We start from the raw sequence: 20849 nt of genomic DNA on the forward strand, positions 1-20849 counted from the left end.
GGTGATGTGCTTGATACCTCGTGAACTTGGAAGGCTGGTTGTCCCTTCTTTTGCAAGGCATTTCTAATAAATTCAAAATAGAATCATATAAGAATTCATTTTATGAATTGCTAGCGAACAACTTAAAGTGATGCAATAAAATTACTTACACATAGCTTTGATTACTCACTTTCTGCAAAATATATACTCATATATATATTTATTTATAATCTAAGATTATTCACACATATCTCAAGATAATATTATTGCTTAAGATAATATTTTGTTCTGCTTTTATATATTTAATTCTGATTTTAGGTCTCAATTTCCTTTCTAGTTTATTTCTCTTGATTGATATTTAATCTATGTTTCTGCTAATTTCATTCATGTTTACCATTTCCCATGCCCTTGCCATAATGAAATGTTTCTCCTTTTATATCTTTATTTTGGGTGAATGGTCACTTCTTTTCTATGTTACCCCAAGTTTTCAGGATGAGGAAACAGGGGGCCAGGGAAGCGGATTTCTGTGACAGATTTTTTTTCTTGGAGCAGCAGACCACAGGGGACGATAGTGAGAATAGCTATATAAAAATTAGGGAAAAAAATTTATATATATGGATATTTTAAATATTCGTATAAAAATATGATAAAGCATGCTTAAATAAAGTATAGAACCTTAACTTATAATGTTTGTGTTAAATAATTTTACTTTAGAGTTCACATGAGAGTGGAAACCAAACAAATTATCAAAACTGAAACATTTTTTACGGGACAGCCAAGGAAAAGGTTTCTGAAAATCAGAATCTCTCTCCAACCTGTTGTGATTCCACTTCCTGCTCCTTTTCCCTCTGCTGGCCTGATTCTTCTCCTCTGAATAAAGTGAAAACCAAATATGTTTATACCCTGCTTACTCATGATGATAATATATACACTCACTTGAACTGAGTTTGGCACTTTAACCTCCCCCCAGCTGATTGTAAAAACTTGTTGTGTAACCTATGGAAGCATCCCATTCAGCCTAAAATAACATGTTTCCTGTGGTGGCTCCTTCTGCACAAATTGCCATTTAACAAGCCTGGAGGTGAACCTAAATTGTGTAAAGTTTGCAATACTGATGAGTCAGTTCCCATGTCTTTCTTGAGTGTACTTTAGCTAAGGAGATCTGGGCTAGCTTTGGGTTGATTCCCTTTGAAGATTTTGATATAGAAAACTTGTTATCTAGCTTGGTCTTAAGCTGTAGCAAAGCCTGTAATTCTTTTTGGTCTATTTTTTCGGCCTTATTGCTTTGACACATATGGAAATTGAGGAATAATGACGTATTTGAGGGTAAGATTAGGCTCCTTACTGGGTCTCTGCAGAGGCTCATCTAGTTCGATATTGCTTCGCAGGTTACAGCTATTTTGAAGATCAAAGAAAGCAAATTCCTGAGGCTGCTTAGTGAAGGTAAAGCAGAATTTGAAAGGAAGGATGTGGCATATGGATTCACTACTGCATTATAGAAAGATGACTTCAAAACCTCCCTTGCTGCCTTCATTAGGCAATTGAAGAATAACAAAGCAGGTCTGTCCAGTCTTGATGATGTTCAGGAGCTGAATGCCAAAGCACCATACAGGCAACATATTTTACCAGTCACTTCTCAGTCAGAGTCCTCAGAAGATGAAGATCCAATTAAATGATTCCTTGCTGATTGTCTTCTTGGTTGCGAAAATCTGTGCCTTGATCTGAAATGTAATATTTTTCTGTTGATATTTTGGCTGCGAAAAACTATATGCCAATCCCTATACATTTTTCTGTAACAGATCTTGATGGTGATCCTGCTCTTATACCATTGTAAGCAGGGATCCATAGGATGTACCCTCTTTTTGCCTGTCTTATAATTAATACAAAAAAAGGTTTTTGGAAGTTTCTAAGTTTATGGGATGTCCCAGAAATGGGGACGGGTCAAATTTTGTCGGAAATGTCTCCCCAAGTAACACTGCTTCGTTTTGTGAACATCTCTTTTGCAAGGGATGCATCCCCTCTTGATTCAAGTGCTACCTTGTAGATAATTATATGTTCTTAAACTAGGTCACCCCTTAATTACTATACTCCTCTTAGCCTTGGTCCGCCCTTTCGGATGTTGTATCTTTTGCCCTTGGTCAGCTCTTTCCCTTGAACTGCTAGTACCCACATTTTATGACCAATATTTATTAAGGTTTTTGATAAAAAATTGCTGCCTATCTTGGCAGGGGCATGACATTTTGCCACAATGAATTTGCAAATTGTGAACACAAAATCAAACCCATAAGTTACAGCAACTTGTAAATATAATAAAATCATTGTAACAATTTAAAATCCCACAAAACTCATAGTTTATTGCCTTGACATTCTAGACTTAGTCTTTATACACCCCGCCTGAAGATAAAGAGTGATTGATTTAAGGTAGATACAAAGTAATTAAAACATACACCAATAAATTCTAATTACAGACATCACCTAGATAAATCAACATTATGATTCTAAATAGCAGTCATTACTGATTCGAGGATATAAACGCTTCATTCAGGTGGCTATATTACAAATAAAACATGGCAATGAAAGTTGCATCATAAAATATTAAAATAAGGATCAATATTTGATAAAGACAATCCAAATGTTTCAGTATTTTCAGAGGCAATTGAGAAGTATGTATCTACCTCCGTAAAATGTGCTCGAGGAAGATGAATTTGTCGCAACCAGCCAGGAGATACTCCAAGAAAACGATTCGCAACACCTCCAACACCTGGCTCCTGAATATCAGAACTATTAGCACCCAACATATTGCTATTAAGCCCACCCCCAACACTATTTACACTTGTACTTGCAGTTGAGTTAGAACTGGAGTTGTTGGTCATGCTAGTAATGGTGCTGTCAAGAGAGCTCCTAGAAATTATACTTAATTTCTCTATTTCCTCCTCTGGGATTTCACCATCCTTAGAAAGAAGAGGAAGCCTGAGTCGTTGAGCAGCCTCTGCAACAACCATCCGTTGTTCTAAAGCTTCATATACCTGCAGATATTCCATGGCATTAGACTAAAGTTCCCTTCACATACTACACCAAAGCTTTCAGAACACTCTTTTGTGAATCAAACATGTTAAAAAACAAATACTCACGAAACTCACAAACAGTATTAAATGAGACGAGCACTATATTATTTGAATGCATACATGGCATCCAGCAAAGAAAGAAATATATGGGCATTCAGTTTAAATGGCCACAAGATCTGTTTATATTGATGAAAATAAAGAACCTAGAATATTGGACATCTTCAAATTTTTGAAGTGGCTCACTTTCTAACTTTGGCTATTTGGTAACAAAATATATTCAATCTTATCATATTCAAAATTTCCATATTTTCTATTTTTGCAATATTTCCAATCTGTCAAGAATAAAAATGTAGATTTCCATTTCTCAATCTCTGATTTTCATGATTTGCTAATTTCTAAACTTCTGTTCAGTCATTTGTCTTAATTCTTATATCTCTACACCCCTAAGGTTTTCTCCTCTAGGGTTATAAATATTGCAGATTTTGTTACATAACAATGAGCTCAATTAAATTGAGGTACCCATACTTTTGCATTTTATTGGGTGCCATTTTCATAGATGTGCCCTTAAAAACCATGTAGCGGTTTTGCATTTTATTGGGTGCCATTTTCATAGACATGCTCTTAAAATTCATGAGAGCATTGACTATATTTGTCCACGTTTGCAGATCTAAGGCCATTGCCTTGGCCCATAAGAATCATGATCAATCTACATCATGTAAACAAGGGCTCAATCGGAATCAGACTGACAGCTCGATTAGTTTTTGCACATTGAAACCACAAACAGATTTTGTATGGTGTAGCAATTGTATCATTGTCAATTGCAATTTTGCGTGTTTTTGGTGATTGAAAAAGTGTCGGGCAGTTTTATCAGCCACCTAGCAGTTTCTCCCTAACAAAAATAATGATTTTACAGAAGAGAATAGGAAAAATTGGTGTATCTTGATGGTTCCATTCTAAATCAGTTTAGTCCTTCAATGCATGAAAAACAGTCCCAAAATTCCTCTAAGTAAAGGCACAAACTGAACTAAGATGTATAGATGCAAGAATGCAAAATTAACCAGCTCAGTTGGTTGTGAGAGAGAGAATTTTCAAGCAGAGAGAACTGTTGCCATGTAAGCAAGCATAGCAGCAGGATGATTGTTGTAGTGTGCTGTATCTGAGCTCTTTGTAACTACTTTGCCCATATAAATAAGAGAAAGTTGAGTTACTGCCACTTCCAGCTGGTTTTCTCCAGTGTAGAATTTGAAGGATAATAATCCTCCTATCATTTTATTGTTGTTTGGTATTTTTCACTGATCAGGAATTTTTTTGTTTCAATTCTTGCAACCACATTTTGTTCTGAATTCCACCAACTTGAAAATTTTAATATAAACACAAAATTGCATTTAACCTAATTCACGAAGCACACCCTTAGGGCCCCACACACACATATGGGTATGTCTGGGAGCGAATTCACCTAGGGTTATACCTGAGTACACCTAGGGTATACAACAAGGCATCTAGGTATGCCAAAGGTACCTACCAAGTGTACCCAAGTATTCAAAGATGCAAAGTGCCAAAAAGTAACAAAAAAGGCTCTCTTTTTTTTCATTGCATCCAAAAACCCTGAAATGACCCTAAAAGCATCGTTTTACCCCATGCAAAGACCATCTTGTTCTCTTCACTCTCTTCTCATTTTCTCTATAAAAAATCATTAAAAATTTGATTACAATGAGGGGGTCTCGGAGTGAAGAGAAGAGTCAATACTAAAACTATTACTATTAAATGCCAATTGATATAGATACTTTACTATCATTTGGCATTTTTATTTATCTTTATCACTACCATTTTGGATAATGGCATTGATCAACGATGAATTATCATACTATCAATGTGTATTTAGCTTTACAATTTTGTATATATTTTTAAATTTTGTGTGTGCATAAAAACCCTAAAATGACCATAAAGGCATCATTTTGTCCAATAAAAAAAATACCTAGTTTGGGTTGGGTTCGAAGAATCGGTTCACTGGCACAGCCAAATTTTAAAATGGGGTTTGGGTTAGGCAGGCAGAAGGCAGGCAGACAAAGAGACGGACAGACAGACACATAGACAAACAGAGAGAGAGAGAGAGAGAGATAAGCATGAATTAAGAATAGAATACCACATAGTATCATAAAAACAACCAAAACACTATAAACTTGTTATCACGGCATCATATATAAATCAACATCAAAATATTAAAATAATATCAGGTTCAAGTATCATTGTTTTGACTTTCAATCATCTAATAGATTTCCTAAATCTTCTTAATCGAAGGCATTAGTTGATTCACAAATAGTGCCAATGCCAATTAGATCAGCTGCACTAATAACATTCTTGCTTTCCAAATCCTCAAATGCTTATTACTTTTTCAATGTACAAAGAGCTTGCTTGTTTGTAATCAACGTCCTACCTGAAAAGAGCTATAAAAGTAGCTTGCAACTCCCTTCAACTAATGAAGACGTTGTTTAAATTTTAAAATATGATTTATCACTATCGAGAGCTTCCAATTAATCGGGAGATCATACTCAGCAACTGGATATACAAAATTTACTAGATGAAATCTTGAGGCTAATTTAATTTGATGTAATAAATGTCCGAACTTCAGCAAATTTTGTTTTACAATGTTAAAGATCTTATTCAAATTCTGTAATAAATGTTTTCTGCAATAACTTACAGAATGTTTCCTCAGCAGAATTGCACTTGGTTCACGCTTGGTCTGCCTGGGTCTGCCTGGGTCTGCCCTGGTTGGACCATGACCCGACCTAAGTTTGGCCAAAAGGAACTAGCTTGCCAGGGTTCAAACCCTAAGAGCACATTTTCAATATATTGCAACTCATTTTTTCTGAAGTCTTTTAAAAATATATTATAATTTCCCAGGCCTATACAAACAAACACTCTTTACCTCATCATCTAAGCCTTCCATTCTCTGCTGGGGAAAATATTTATCCTATGGCCTTTTATGTACTAAGTTTGAATTGCATAAATGGTTTGAGACTTTAAAGCAAAAAAACTTCTAAAGAATACAGTTGTAATATCAAATATCCTTCCGATGAACAACATGCAGCTTCACTAGTCTCAGAGTGACAAGTTACACCTAAGAAGAGCAGATGCAAAGTTCCCCACAACTCTAATCAACCTACATTCCACATTTGACTCATTCAAGAACTTTAATGGGAACCCAAGCCAAGTTTGCATCCCAAGTTCCAGCTTAAAGATTAATCCTAGTTACCAAATTTGTGCCTGGGAGGCCGGATTCAGATTCGGATCCGATCTGGATCCGGATTCATGCCAAAATTTGTTCAAATCCGAGCAGGATCCTTGTTTTGGATTGTGGATCCGTACGGATCTGCGAACCACAAATCTAGACGAATCCACACAGTCAAATCCGAACCCAACACAAATGCATCATGAATCCCCAAGGACCTATTGACCAAAATGCCTTCCCACCAAATATTTGAATTCAAATGATGACAGCTTGGTCCAACGATCACATTCCATATTTAAATATTCAAATATTCAAACGGAAATACGAAATAAATGAAATAAACTTTAATATTTCCATATAAGCCTAAGTTTATTTTTACGGCCCCCGCAACTTTCTCTACCGTCAGATCTTGCGCATATCTACGGCAGTCACTTTCCTGCATTCTGACATTGCTCGAGCTTTAAGCAATGCGGGGAAGCAACACCTCGCCACATGGCCATGTGGGGTCGTCTTTTTCAGAGGTCAACAAGTGGTGCTAAGGTGGAATATGTGTCAGTTAGTTCATGTTGATTCACCAGAAGGATTACGTGTTCTATGAGGTGGATGTTGAGTGTTCAGTGGGCCCAAAAATATTGAAGCAAAGCGCCATAATACTAAAGGCTCTCGTGATTGTCAATCGTTTGGTGATCGACAATCATCGCTTTCACGCATTTTGAAGATGCAAGGTTTTTGGACAATGTGGGGAAGCAACATGAGGACACGTGTCCTTGCAGGCCCAGGTGGTAAGCGACGGTAGCAGTTGACGATTAGTAGCATTTAAGTCTGCGGTTTCATAGGGCAAGCGGTTAGTAGAACCACCAGGGTAATCAAACACTTGAAGACTTTGCAAGCTAGCAGAAGGGAATAAACTCATTGTTCCATGTGGTGCTTTCTAGTTGTTGGATCCATTTGACTGCTGATTTCAATGTTTTGTCGAGCCAAGAGGGAAAGAAGTTAATCTTTTTCGTGCAATTTGATCTTCATGATCGATCTCAACCACTCCAAATGAATGCAGGACTAGTAACAATGCAAAGGACATCCCTCCACTAACTGGTTATCCATTTACTTGGTTAGAGCGTTAATGGCACCGTTTCTATCACTTCAGGGTTTTTTCCAAGTCAGGGTTTTGATGATTTTCTCGCCTCCAAAGATGTACCAGATCAAATCTACTATCTAGATCGCATCCAATCATTCTCTAACAGTCTTAAAGGCATTGGTTAGGTTGTGAAGCAATCTAGGGGTTATGTCTGAGCTATAAAGACACATTTCTAAACCCTTCTAATGATCGACCCTTCTCTATTTTCTTTGGCATTGCTCTAGCACGCTTATTGTAAATTCCCTTTGCCTATGAACTTCATGATATTTTGCCTTATCTCTTTCAGCCATTGATGTACTGTGTGACTCATTTGCCACTCATCAATGTATTGCGGATATCTGTAATTTGCATGACTATATCTCATTTAGACCAATGAATGGTATATAGTGAATCCTTCTTCCTAGTGTCATCCATTTGGTTATATGATCTGCATGTGGTTATTGGCGGGACTTCTACTCCTAGTGTTGCTTGCTCGAATGCTAACTAAAATCAATCAATTGGATTAAAATAAGTCTGAATCTGTATATTTTTTGATGTCATGATAGTTTAAACTATGCATGTATGGGCAGAGATTGGTTTGAACACTCTATTTTGGTGCGTCACCTCCTTAGGATAGATTAAGTAGATGTTTCATGCATGCTTTCTCCCCATTTTCCTCTCCAAGTGTAGTTTAAGTGCACCCTGATAGCAAAGGAAGTCAGCCTTCTCCGGAGACTCAACCTCATTGTTAAAGTCCCACAACTTGGAGGTTGTTTCCATGTTTCACAAGGTTGCCTTTAGGTAAAAACTTCAAGCAAGGGTGCAAACTTTTGTGACAACAGTTTTTGGCACGCCCAGTGGGACTAACTCTAGAAGTCTTATAAGTTCACTAGTGTCAAAGAAGAAAAGTTCCAATACATGTTGAGAAGATAGTGTTGCTCTCAGTGTTTTCAGTCCTTCAAGAGGTTCATTTTCAAGTACTTGGCGACTTTATCCTACAACATATCTAGTTTCTAGACCAAGTTGTGATTCATGCCCAAAGCTCACACAAGGGCATCTTCTAGAGGTAGTTTTCAATACACTGAGATTTAATTTTTAGACCTTAGAAAAAAGAGAAATAGATTGTCTCTATCACCAGTTAGGAGTACATAAGTAGCACATACACCTACAAGATCTCTTTCCACTCCTGTTGATAGATCACATCCTAGGTTGTTGTCTTTTCATACAAATAGGTCATTATTCCATATGGCTCAACCTAGGGTACATGCATTTGCCACCTTTAATGGTGAGAGTCCTCTCCTTTTGGCTCAAAGACATGATATTCCAGTGTCAGCTCTCAAAAGTATACCTAATTTCACTGGTGAAACTTCCATCTCCCCTATGGAACATATTCAAGAGATTTCAAATGTTTGTAATATACATGGTATTATAGAGTATGATGTTGTTGTTAGGCTTCTAGCTTCACCCTTGAAAGGAAAAGCACTACAATGGAATAGAAGTTTGCCTCATAACTCTATTATTGATTGGGATGGGTTAGGAGCAAGACTTTGTAAGCATTTTGAGGACAAAAGTGATCACCTATCGCTTTTAGAGCAGCTAACAACCACCATCAAGAGAGCACCCCATGAATATATGACAGATTTTAATTATAGATTTCAGAAGACATGGGATAGAATACCCACTGCAATAAAGCCTGCTAGTAATGCATTCTCATATTACCTCAAAGCCTTTAACAATGAAATTGCTACTATTCTGCAATCTATGGGAGGAGACATTTTACCAAATACTTATGAGATTGCCATAAGAGCGGAAAATATCTTGATACAAGGAGGGAAGTTAGCTCCAAGGCCTCCAATACCCTTTTTTCCTAACATGCCCAATCATCAGCCTATTGTCAATCTATTCCTACTTCCTCTTCATGTCAATCCGTTGTTGTGGTCCCAATAGCCTCCACATCTCCTAATGAAGTTGATAAGATTGAGGCCATGATGCAAACATTCATGCAGAATATGGATAAGAGGACGCAGGATCAAGAAAGGAAGATGGAGGACAATAGTGCAGTGGTGCAAAAAATGAATAATGAGTTGGTGACTATGAAGAGGCAACAAGCTCAAAATAGTAAGCCTCCCCAACTTTAGTATCAAGGTCCCATACATAATAGACCCCCAAACCAAAGTCATGTCCCCTACAATCAAAATAAACCTATCGACAACACTCATACTATGAATACCAACCTAAATAGGGCTTTAGTCCCTCAAAATAATCTTGCTCAAGATCAAGACTTTTGCCCTTCTTGTAACTACTCCTCTGGATATGGTATGTGTCAAAGGGCAAAGTCTTATTTGGCATTAACTACACAAGAACAAGCAATGAATCAGCAATACAATGCTAATCAACCTGCTCATGCTTCTCATCCACAGCGGCAAGGTGATTGTTCCTTCACGAACCATCAAGTAGAACAGCATTGTCATGTGAATCAGGCCCACATTGCTCACAACACTAGGAGCAAGAGAAGATTCGTTGATGATGCTATTCCTCCCCTTCCCAATCAGGCCTCAAGATCAAGCGCAATACCTCATTTACAAGCAGTAAATGGTCAATCAAATGCTCCTCAGCAGCAAAGGCAAAATAATAGTAGAAGAGATGTGAATGACCCTCAAGTTGTTCCATCTCAACTTCCTACACATGCAGCCCCCAAGGTTTCTACCAGAGCACCTAATGCATAATTCAGTGTGGTAGAACAAATGAAGAAAACAAATGTGAGTGTTTCCATGTGGGACGATGTTGCTACTATACCTATGCAAAAGAAGCTGCTGCAACAGGAATTGGCAAGCATTGAACCAAAGGATCAGCCACCTAGCATATAGAGCACCACAATTTTAGTACAACCACCAAAAGAGGTAGAAACAAGTAAAAAGGTTAGAGCTCCTCCATTTTATGTTTCTCTGATTATAGGGGATAAGCTAGTCCACAATTGCATGATTGATCCAGGGGCTAGCAATTCAGTGATGCCCAAGTGTGTTGTTGATGTCTTAAAAATGAAATATGAGCCCATTGTTAGGGATGTATTGCAGTTGAATGGTAGTACTGTCAAGACTATAGGAATCCTTAGGAATGTTGAAATGGCCCTACATGCATGCCCTGGTTGTACTGTAGTTCAAGATATATCAATTGCTGAAGTTAAGTCACACTTTGCCATCTGTCTTTCAAGAGATTTCACCACCCAAATAGGTGGCTACATATCCGTTGATTGGTCATACATGTTTTTTAGAACAAGATATGGAACTAAAGCTTTAATCAGAGCAAAGCCCTTAGCCCTCAATCACATTGAGCCCTACACTCCTAATCTCATCAACATGAATTGCACTGTCCTAGAGATAGATGAGGACGATACAGTACAAGAGCCTACCACTTCTTTGACAAGGACACCTGATTTCCGCCTGGATGAGTGGGCTAATGCATATCAGTTTGATCCCATATCAAAAACCCTGGAGACAGGCCTTGGTACTTATTGTATATCAGAGAAGGATGCTCTTGTCCCTAACCATATGAAGAACAAAAAGAATACAAGTGGGACATGGAGCATGTACTTCGATGGATTGAGAAATAAAAATGGATTAGGGGCTCGTGTGATGTTGGTTTCTCCTGCACTAGAAAGGTACTATTTCTCATTTAGGCTTTAATTCAATTGTACTGATGACATAACAGAGTATGAGGCATTGAGCCATTGATGATGCTATTCCTCCCCTTCCCAATCTAGCCTCAACATCAAGCGCAATACCTCATGTACAAGCAATAAATGATCAATCAAATGCTCCTCAGCAGCAAAGGCAAAATAATAGTAGAAGAGATGTGAATGACCCTCAAGTTGTTCCATCTCAACTTCCTACACATGCAGCCCCCAAGGTTTCTATCAAAGCAACTAATGCATTCAATGTGGCAAAACAGATGAAGAAAACAAATGTGAGCATTTCCGTGTGGGACATTGTTGCTACTATACCTATGCAAAAGAAGTTGCTGCAGCAAGAATTGGAGAGCATTGAACAAAGGATCAGCCACCTAGCATGGAGAGTGCCACAAGTTTCAAAGGAGGTAGAAACAAGTAAAAAGGTTAGACCTCCTCCATTTTATGTTTCTCTAATTATAGGGGATAAGCTAGTCCACAATTGCATGATTGATTCAGGGGCTAGCAATTTAGTGATGCCCAAGTGTGTTGTTGATGTCTTAAAAATGAAATATGAGCCCATTGCTAGGGATGTATTGCAGTTGAATGGTAGTACTGTCAAGACTGTAGGAATCCATAGGAATTTTGAATTGGCCCTACATGCATGCCCTGGTTGTACTGTAGTTCAAGATATATCAGTTGTTGAAGTTAAGTCACACTTTGCCATCTATCTTTCAAGAGATTTCACCGCCCAAATAGGTGGCTACATATCCTCTGATTGGTCATACATGTTTTTTAGAACAAGATATGGAACTAAAGCTTTAATCAGAGCAGAGCCCTTAGCCTTCAATCACATTGAGCCCTACACTCCTAATCTCATCAACATGAATTGCACTGTCCTAGAGATAGATGAGGACGATACAGTACAAGAGCCTACCACTTCTTTGACAGGGACACCTGATTTCCGCCTGGATGAGTGGGCTAATGCATATTAGTTTGATCCTATATCAGAAACCCTGGAGACAGGCCTTGGTACTTATTGTATATCAGAAAAGGATGCTCTTGTCCCTAACCATATGAAGAACAAAAAGAATACAAGTGGGACATGAAGCATGTACTTCAATGGATCGAGAAATAAAAATGGATCAGGGGCTGGTGTGATGTTGGTTTCTCCTGCACTAGAAAGGTACTATTTCTCATTTAGGCTTTAATTCAGTTGTACTGATGACATAACAGAGTACGAGGCATTGAGCCATTGATGATGCTATTCCTCCCCTTCCCAATCTAGCCTCAACATCAAGCGCAATACCTCATGTACAAGCAGTAAATGATCAATCAAATGCTCCTCAGTAGCAAAGGCAAAATAATAGTAGAAGAGATGTGAATGACCCTCAAGTTGTTCCATCTCAACTTCCTACACATGCAGCCCCCAAGATTTCTACCAAAGCACCTAATTCATTCAATGTGGCAGAACAGATGAAGAAAACAAATGTGAACATTTCCGTGTGGGATGATGTTGCTACTATACCTATGCAAAAGAAGTTGCTGCAGCAAGAATTGGAGAGCATTGAACCAAAGGATCAGCCACCTAGCATGGAGAGCGCCATAAGTTTCAAAGGAGGTAGAAACAAGTAAAAAGGTTAGAGCTCCTCCATTTCATGTTTCTCTGATTATAGGGGATAAGCTAGTCCACAATTGCATGATTGATTCAGGGGGCTAGCAATTCAGTGATGCCCAAGTGTGTTGTTGATGTCTTAAAAATGAAATATGAGCCCATTGTTAGGGATGTATTGCAGTTGAATGGTAGTATTGTCAAGACTGTAGGAATCCTTAGGAATGTTGAAATGGCCCTACATGCATGCCCTGGTTGTACTGTAGTTCAAGATATATCAGTTGCTGAAGTTAAGTCACACTTTGCCATTTGTCTTTCAAGAGATTTCACCGCCAAAATAGGTGGCCACATATCCTTTGATTGGTCATGCATGTTTTTTAGAACAAGATATGGAACTAAAGCTTTAATCAGAGTAGAGCCCTTAGCCCTCAATCACATTGAGCCCTACACTCCTAATCTCATCAACATGAATTGCACTGTCCTAGAGATAGATGAGGACGATACAGTACAAGAGCCTACCACTCCTTTGACAGGGACACCTGATTTCCGCTTGGATGAGTGGGCTAATGCATATCAGTTTGATCCTATATCAGAAACCTTGGAGACGGGCCTTGGTACTTATTGTATATCAAAAAAGGATGCTCTTGTCCCTAACCTTATGAAGAACAAAAAGAATAAAAGTGGGACATGGAACATGTACTTCGATGGATCGAGAAACAAAAATGGATCAGAGGCTCGTGTGATGTTGGTTTCTCCTGCACTAGAAAGGTACTATTTCTCATTTAGGCTTTAATTCAGTTGTACTAATGACATAACAGAGTATGAGGCATTGAGCCGTTGATGATGTTATTCCTCCCCTTCCCAATCTAGCCTCAAAATCAAGCACAATACCTCATGTACAAGCAGTAAATGATCAATCAAATACTCCTCAGCAGCAACGGCAAAATAATAGTAGAAGAGATGTGAATGACCCTCAAGTTGTTCCATCTCAACTTCCTACACATGCAACCCCCAAGGTTTCTACCAAAGCACCTAATGCATTCAATGTGGCAGAACAAATGAAGAAAACAAATGTGAACATTTCTGTGTGGGATGCTGTTGCTACTATACCTATGCAAAAGAAGCAGCAAGAATTGGAGAGCATTGAACCAAAGGATCAGCCACCTAGCATGGAGAGCACCACAAGTTTCAAAGGAGGTAGAAACAAGTAAAAAGGTTAGACCTCATCCATTTTATGTTTCTCTAATTATAGGGGATAAGCTAGTCCACAATTGCATGATTGATTCTGGGGCTAGCAGTTTAGTAATGCCCAAGTGTGTTGTTGATGTCTTAGAAATGAAATATAAGCCCATTGTTAGAAATGTATTGAAGTTGGATGGTAGTACTATCAAGACTATAGAAATCCTTAGGAATGTTCAAATGGCCCTACATACATGCCCTGGTTGTACTGTAGTTCAAGATATATCAGTTGTTGTAGTTAAACCACACTTTGCCATTTGTCTTTCAAGAGATTTCACCGCCCAAATAGGTGGCTACATATCCTCTAATTGATTATACATGTTTTTTAGAACAAGATATGGAACTAAAGCTTTAATCAGAGCAGGGCCCTTAGCCCTCAATCACATTGAGCCCTACACTCCTAATCTCATCAACATGAATTGCACTGTCCTAGAGATAGGTGAGGACAATACAGTATAAGAGCCTACCACTTCTTTGACAGGGGCACCTGATTTCCTCTTGGATGAGTGGGCTAATGTACATCAGTTCTATCCTATATCAGAAACCCTAGAGACAGGCCTTGGTACTCATTGTATATCAGAGAAGGATGCTCTTGTCCCTAACCTTATGAAGAACAAAGAGAATACAAGTGGGACATGGAGCATGTACTTCGATAGATCGAGAAATAAAAATGGATCAGGGGTTGGTGTGATGTTGGTTTCTCTTGCACTAGAAAGGTAATATTTCTCATTTAGGCTTCAATTCAATTGTACCAATAACATAACAAAGTATGAGGCATTGATTCAAGGTCTTCTACTCACTAAAAAAAGAGGAATTCAAGCCTTAAGTGTATATGGAGATAGTGAGTTGATTGTCCATCAGGTGAGAAACCAGAATGTCACCAAGAATGGTTTGCTCAAGTCTTATAAACATAGAGTATGGGATTTGCTTGAAGGTTTCAATGCATTTAATATACAAAGCATCCCTAGGAGAGAAAATAGACATGCTGATGGACTTGCAACAGTGGTTGTGTCTTATGACGTGCCAAGGAGTCTTGAAAATAAAAAGAAGCAACAGATTAGAATGGTGGTTAGGCCTCCTACGCCTGATAATAATATCAATTGGCAAGTGTTTAAATCTGATGCACAAATTGTGAGCTTCTTGCAGAATGAAGCTGAGTTCTCAGACAAAAATCAATCAAGGTTACATGACCAGTATGGGGATCAAATCATCAATCTCAGTTTCAACAAGCTGCCTGAGGATCTAATTACCTTAGAAAGTGCTTTTACTCCTAATGATGGAGCAAGAGATAGAAGCATGAACCTTGCTGCAAGCAAAGATGATCACATACCAGTCATGGTTGCTAATGGAAGAACTCTAAACATGGGAAAGGTATGTATTGAAGTAGAACAAGAAAATTTCATTCATCTATGTCAAGAATTTAGTGATGTGTTTGCGTGGACATATGATGATCTAAAGGGTTTTGACCCAAGTCTATTTCAGCATACCATAGATTTAAAAGAAGATGCCAAACCAGTAAGACAAAAGCAAAAGCTAGTGAATCCTAGGATTGAACCATTAATGAGAAAGGAGTTATCCAAGCTAATAGAGGCCAACATCATTTTCCCTATTAAGCATTCCTCTTGGGTAGCAAATCTTGTCCCTGTTAGGACGAAGAGTGGAGAAATCAGATTATGCGTAAACTTTAGGGATCTTAACCAAGCCTCCCTTAAGGATCATCAACCCCTTCCTTCCATAGAGGGTCAGTAATTCAGTATAGGGTCAGTAATTCAAAAAGGTTCTCATTCCTAGATGGATTTTCAGGCTACAATCAAGTGTTGGTCAAAGAGGTTGATAGATACAAGACCGCATTTACCACGAAATGGGGCACCTATGCTTACAGTAAGATGCAATTTGGGCTAACAAATGCAAGTGTCACTTTCCAAAAGTCAATGGAGATGGCCTTCACAAACATGATAGAAAAAATTGTATTGCTCTATCTTGATGACATTACAGTATACTCAAAGAATGTGATAGATCATTTCAGCCTTCTAAGAAAGGTGTTTATCAGATCTAGATAGTACGGAGTTCTTTGAATCCAAGTGTGTATCTTTGCTACTAATCAAGGAAATTTGTTAGGACACGTTGTATCCAAGGATGGTCCGACTATTGATCCAGAAAGAACAAAAGCAATACTTGCTCTTTCTCTTCCTAATCACAAAATAGGGCTGCAAAGTTTCCTTGGTAGGATTAATTTTGTGAGGAGATTCCTTCCTAATTTGGCTACCATGGTGAAACCTCCTACAGCTATGCTCAAGAAGAACATGGTCTTTGCATGGACCAAGAAAGGGAAAGCAAGTCTTGAAGAGATCAAAGCAACCATAGCCTCAACTCCTACTCATCAATCCAAATTTTGAGAGAGATTTCATCCTTTACACCTTAGGAGGTGAGTCAAGTATTTATGTTGTTTTGACTCAATTGAATGATAAGAATGAAGAACAGCCTATTGCCTTCTTTAGTGAAGGGCTTAAGGAGTATGAAGATAACTATAGTTATGTGGAAAAGCAAACCCTCGTAGTCATAAGACCTTTGAAGAAATTCAGACATCTTCTGTCTCACGAGATCCATTTGCTAGTTCCTCATGCAAGTGTGAAGGACTTCCTTTTGAGCAAGGATATTAATGAGAAAAAAGCAGGTTGGATCAACAAAGTGATGGAGTATGATGTGAACATCCAAATCACCAAGTTGGTAAGAGGGAAAGGATTGTGCAAGTAGATGGTCTCATCTCAAGAATTAGATGAAGAAGTTGCCTTGGTATTGACAGATCAGCAAGGAGTAAGAGATGACAATCCAAGGAGTTGGATAAATGACATGATGGCCTTCTTATCAGGAAATGGATATCCTCAGGGACAAGATAGAGCTAAAAGAAGACAGTTCAGATTGCAGTCAATTCCTTATGCCATAGTTAATGGTATTCTCTTTAGGAAGGACTTCAATAGAGCTTTGCTAAGATGTATTGATGCAGATCAGGCAAAGAGAATGATTAAGGAGCTTCATGATGGCCCTTATGGTGGCCATTTTTCAGCAAGAACCACTACCATGAAGATAATGAGGGCAGGTTAATATTGGCCATCCTTGTTCCATGATTGTCATAGGTATGTGAGAAAGTGTGAAAAATGTGCCTTCTTTTCAAGTAAGCAAAGACTTGCAGCCCTTCCACTTCATCCCATTCAGGTGGATCAGCCTTTTGCCCAATGGGGGTTAGATTTCATAGGTCCTATTAACCCTCCTAGTGTTGGTCATAAATGGATTCTAGCTGCTACAAAGTATTTTACCAGGTGGACAAAGGCAATTACATTAAAGGATGCTACTGAGAATTCAGTTGTTGAGTTCTTAGATGGAGTCGTCACAAGGTTTGGTACTCCTTCCACTATCATTTCAGATTATGCAAAGTCATTTGTAGGAGCTCAAATATGTTCATGGGCAGTAAATCATGGCATTTATTTAAGTACATCTTCCAATTGCTATCCTTGGACTAGCCGAGTCATCCAATAAGAATTTGATCAAAATAATGAAAAGAACCATAGAGGATAATCAAAGGTGTTGGCATCATAAGTTGAAAACAGCTCTATGGGCTAACAAGATAACACCTAAGAGGGTTGTAGGAAATTCCCCATTCATATTGCTTTATGGCAGGGAAGCTAGGCTTCCTATTTCATTGGAGTTTCCTGCTCTTGAATTGACTCATCAACTTCAGTTAGCTGAAAATGATGCTATGACAGTGAGAATAGCAGAGTTGATGGAGTTGCAGGAGAAGAGAAATCAAGCAATGCAGACCTTGGAAGGACAGCAGCAACAGATGAAAAAGTCTTTTGACAGGAAAGCTAAATTCAAGAATTTTAAGGAAGGTGATCTTGTGCTGAAATGGGATGCAGACAAAGCAAAACCAGGGAAGCACTCAAAATTTGATGCATTATAGAGTGGTCCCTATGTGATTATCAGTTGCAAACAAGCAAATGTTTTCCAGTTGAGCAGGCCTTATGGTGAAATTATGCCTATTCCAGTCAATGGAATATATCCTAAAGCTTGCTTCTGATAGAGATGAATATGCATGTAAATAGTTAGATAGTTTGCTTTCTGTTTTTTTTGTTTACCAAGAAGTGCACGAGCACGTGGTGTTTTTGAAGTCTTGCTGAAGTTAGAAAGGGTTGTTTCCTGGTTTTACAATTGTAGAAGGGCGGTTTTAGGATTTTGCAGAGTAGGTCTTCATGTTTTCAAGGACTCCATAGCCCAATGGATGTTTTACAGTCACTGGTCAATGCATAGCAGGCTTGCATTCCCTCTGAGTCACTAGAAATGTTGACCAAAATGCCTTCCCACCAAATATTTGAATTCAAATGATGACAGCTTGGTCCAACGGTCACATTCCATATTTAAATATTCAAATATTCAAACGAAAATACGAAATAAACGAAATAAACTTTAATATTTCCATATAAGCTTAAGTTTTATTTTCCAGCACCCGCAACTTTCTCTACCAGCAAATCTACAGTAGTCACTTTCCCGCATTCTGACATTGCTCGAGCTTTAAGCAATGCGGGGAAGCAACACCTTGCCACGTGGTCATGTGGGGTCGTCTTTTCCAGAGGTCGATAGGTGGTGCTGAGGTAGAATATGTGTCAGTTAGTTCATGTTGATTCGCCAGGAGGATTACGTGTTTTATGAGGTGGATGTTGAGTGTTCAGTGGACCTGAAAATATTGAAGGAAAGCATCATAATACTAAAGGCTCTCATGATCGTCGATCTTTTGGTGATCGACAATCATCGCTTTCCCACATTTTGAAGATGCAAGGTCTTTGGACAATGCGGGGAAGCAACATAAGGACACGTGTCCTTGCGGGCCCGAGTGGTAAGCAGCAGTAGCAGTTGATGGTTAGTTGCAATTAAGTCGACGGTTTCATCGGGCAAGCGGTTAGTAGAACCAGCAAAGTGGTCAAATAGTCAAAGACTTTGCGAGCTAGCGGAAGGGAATAACCTCATTGGTCCACATGGTGCTTTCTGTTTGTTGGATCCATTTGACTGTTGATTTCGATGTTTTTTCAAGCCAAGAGGGAAAGAAGTTAGTCTTTTCTGCGCAATCCAATCTTCATGATCGATCTCAACCACTCTGAATGAATGCAGGACTAGTAACAATGCAAAGGACATCCCTCCCCCAACTGGTTATCCATTTACCTAGTCAGAGCGTTAATGGCACCATTTCTATCACTTCAAAGTTTCTTCCAGGTCAGGGTTTTGATGATTTTCTCGCCTCCAAAGATGTACCAGATCAAATCTATTGTCTAGATCGCATCCAATCGTTCTCTAATATTTTTAAAGGCATTGGTTAAGTTGTGAAGCAATACAGGGGTTATGTCTGAGCTATAAAGACACATTTCTAAACCCTTGAAACAGTCGACCATTCTCTTTTTTCTTTGGCATTGCTATGGCATGCTTAATGTAAATTCCTTTTGCCTATGAACTTCATGATATTCTGCCTTATCCCTTTCAGCCATTTCAGCCATTGATGTACTATGTGAGACTCATTTGCCTCTCATCAATGTATTGCGGATATCTGTAATTTGCATGACTATATCTCCTTTTGACCAATGAATGGTATATAGTGAATCCTTCTTCCTTGTGTCATCCATTTGGTTATATGATCTATATGTGGTTATTGGATTAAAATAAGTCTGAATCTGTATATTTTTTGATGTCATGATAGTTTAAACTATGCATATATGGGCAAAAATTGGTTTGAACACTCTATTTTGGTGCATCACCTCCTTAGGATAGATTAAGTAGATGTTTCATGCATGCTTTCTCCCCCTTTTCCTCTCCAAGTGTAGTTTAAGTGCACCCTAATAGCAAAGAAAGCTGGCCTTCTCCGGAGACTCAACCTCATTGTTCAAGTCCCACAACTTGGAAGTTGTTTCCATGTTTCACAAGGTTGCCTTTAGGTAAAAACTTCAGGCAAGGGTGCAAACTTTTGTGACAACAGGACCCACGGGCCAAACTTGGAATAAATAAATATAAAGCATAAATATAATGTGTGTATATATATATGTACTCACGAATCCACATGAATCATAATAGAAAAATAAAAAATCATGAATCCATGAATCTGATTCACGTGCCCAAATTGGATTCGCATCCCAAATTGGTACATAAGAGAAAAATCGATGGCTTGGATTTAACTTAAGGCCAGGGTGTGGTTCTGTCTGAAAGTTGCAACCTAGGCTGCACAATGCTATTTGTGAGCATTGTCTAAACAGTCATGAGAATCACCGTGCAGCCAAGGCTACAGCTTATAAACAAAGTCATGGCTTAGCAGGTTTGTCTTAAAGCTAGATCCTAGACAGTAAGCTTGCCCCAGGGTCCCACAGAAGGTCTCAAGGGGTCAGATTAGTAATGTAGTTGGTAAGAAGTGTGGTGATTTACACTAGCACCTCTTGGTTTTACTGTATCCCTTGGGAACCAGTGGAGTTGCATGTCAATCACCAGGCGGAATTTAGCAACAAAAGTACCCAGTGTTTATTATCTTGTGATTCCAGGTCTTGCTCATGAGATAGTGTCTACACTCCTCTAACAAATAAAGATCAAAGGGATTAGATGAGAATGCAGGTTGGTTACAGGTATGGGGATCTTTGCACTTGTTGGGTTTACCCTATCTCAGGGACTAATGGAGTTGCATATTGATCACTCGGAGGATTGTAGCATTACAAGAGCTAACCAGTGTTTATCATGCTGACATTTCAGCTATTGTCCCTGGGATAGCCTCTACATTCCTCTAACGAATATATACAAGTAAAGGCCCTCAGTAAATGTCGATCCCCTATTCCAGTACAAGGCATGCATTAAGCTGTAGTGGGCAGAATTGCACTTACAAACTTCTACTTTATGTTAATAAGGAAGACTTATTATACTACCTT

The 20849-nt window shown here is 38.6% G+C and overlaps 1 protein-coding gene across 1 annotated transcript in view; it reads right to left on the reverse strand.

The window, feature by feature from the left end:
* Positions 1-20849, reverse strand: part of AUG4 (HAUS augmin-like complex subunit) — a 62144-nt gene that overhangs the window by 40014 nt on the left and 1281 nt on the right. The window contains exon 4 of the mRNA XM_089813661.1: positions 2655-3005. Within this exon, the coding sequence (XP_089669787.1) occupies positions 2655-3005 (351 nt within the window). The remainder of the gene's footprint in view (positions 1-2654; positions 3006-20849) is intronic.

Source organism: Cupressus sempervirens, chromosome 2 (assembly GCF_028749045.1).
Source record: "Cupressus sempervirens isolate cs-2001-9-10 chromosome 2, ASM2874904v1, whole genome shotgun sequence".
In the NCBI taxonomy this organism is placed as follows: domain Eukaryota; kingdom Viridiplantae; phylum Streptophyta; class Pinopsida; order Cupressales; family Cupressaceae; genus Cupressus; species Cupressus sempervirens.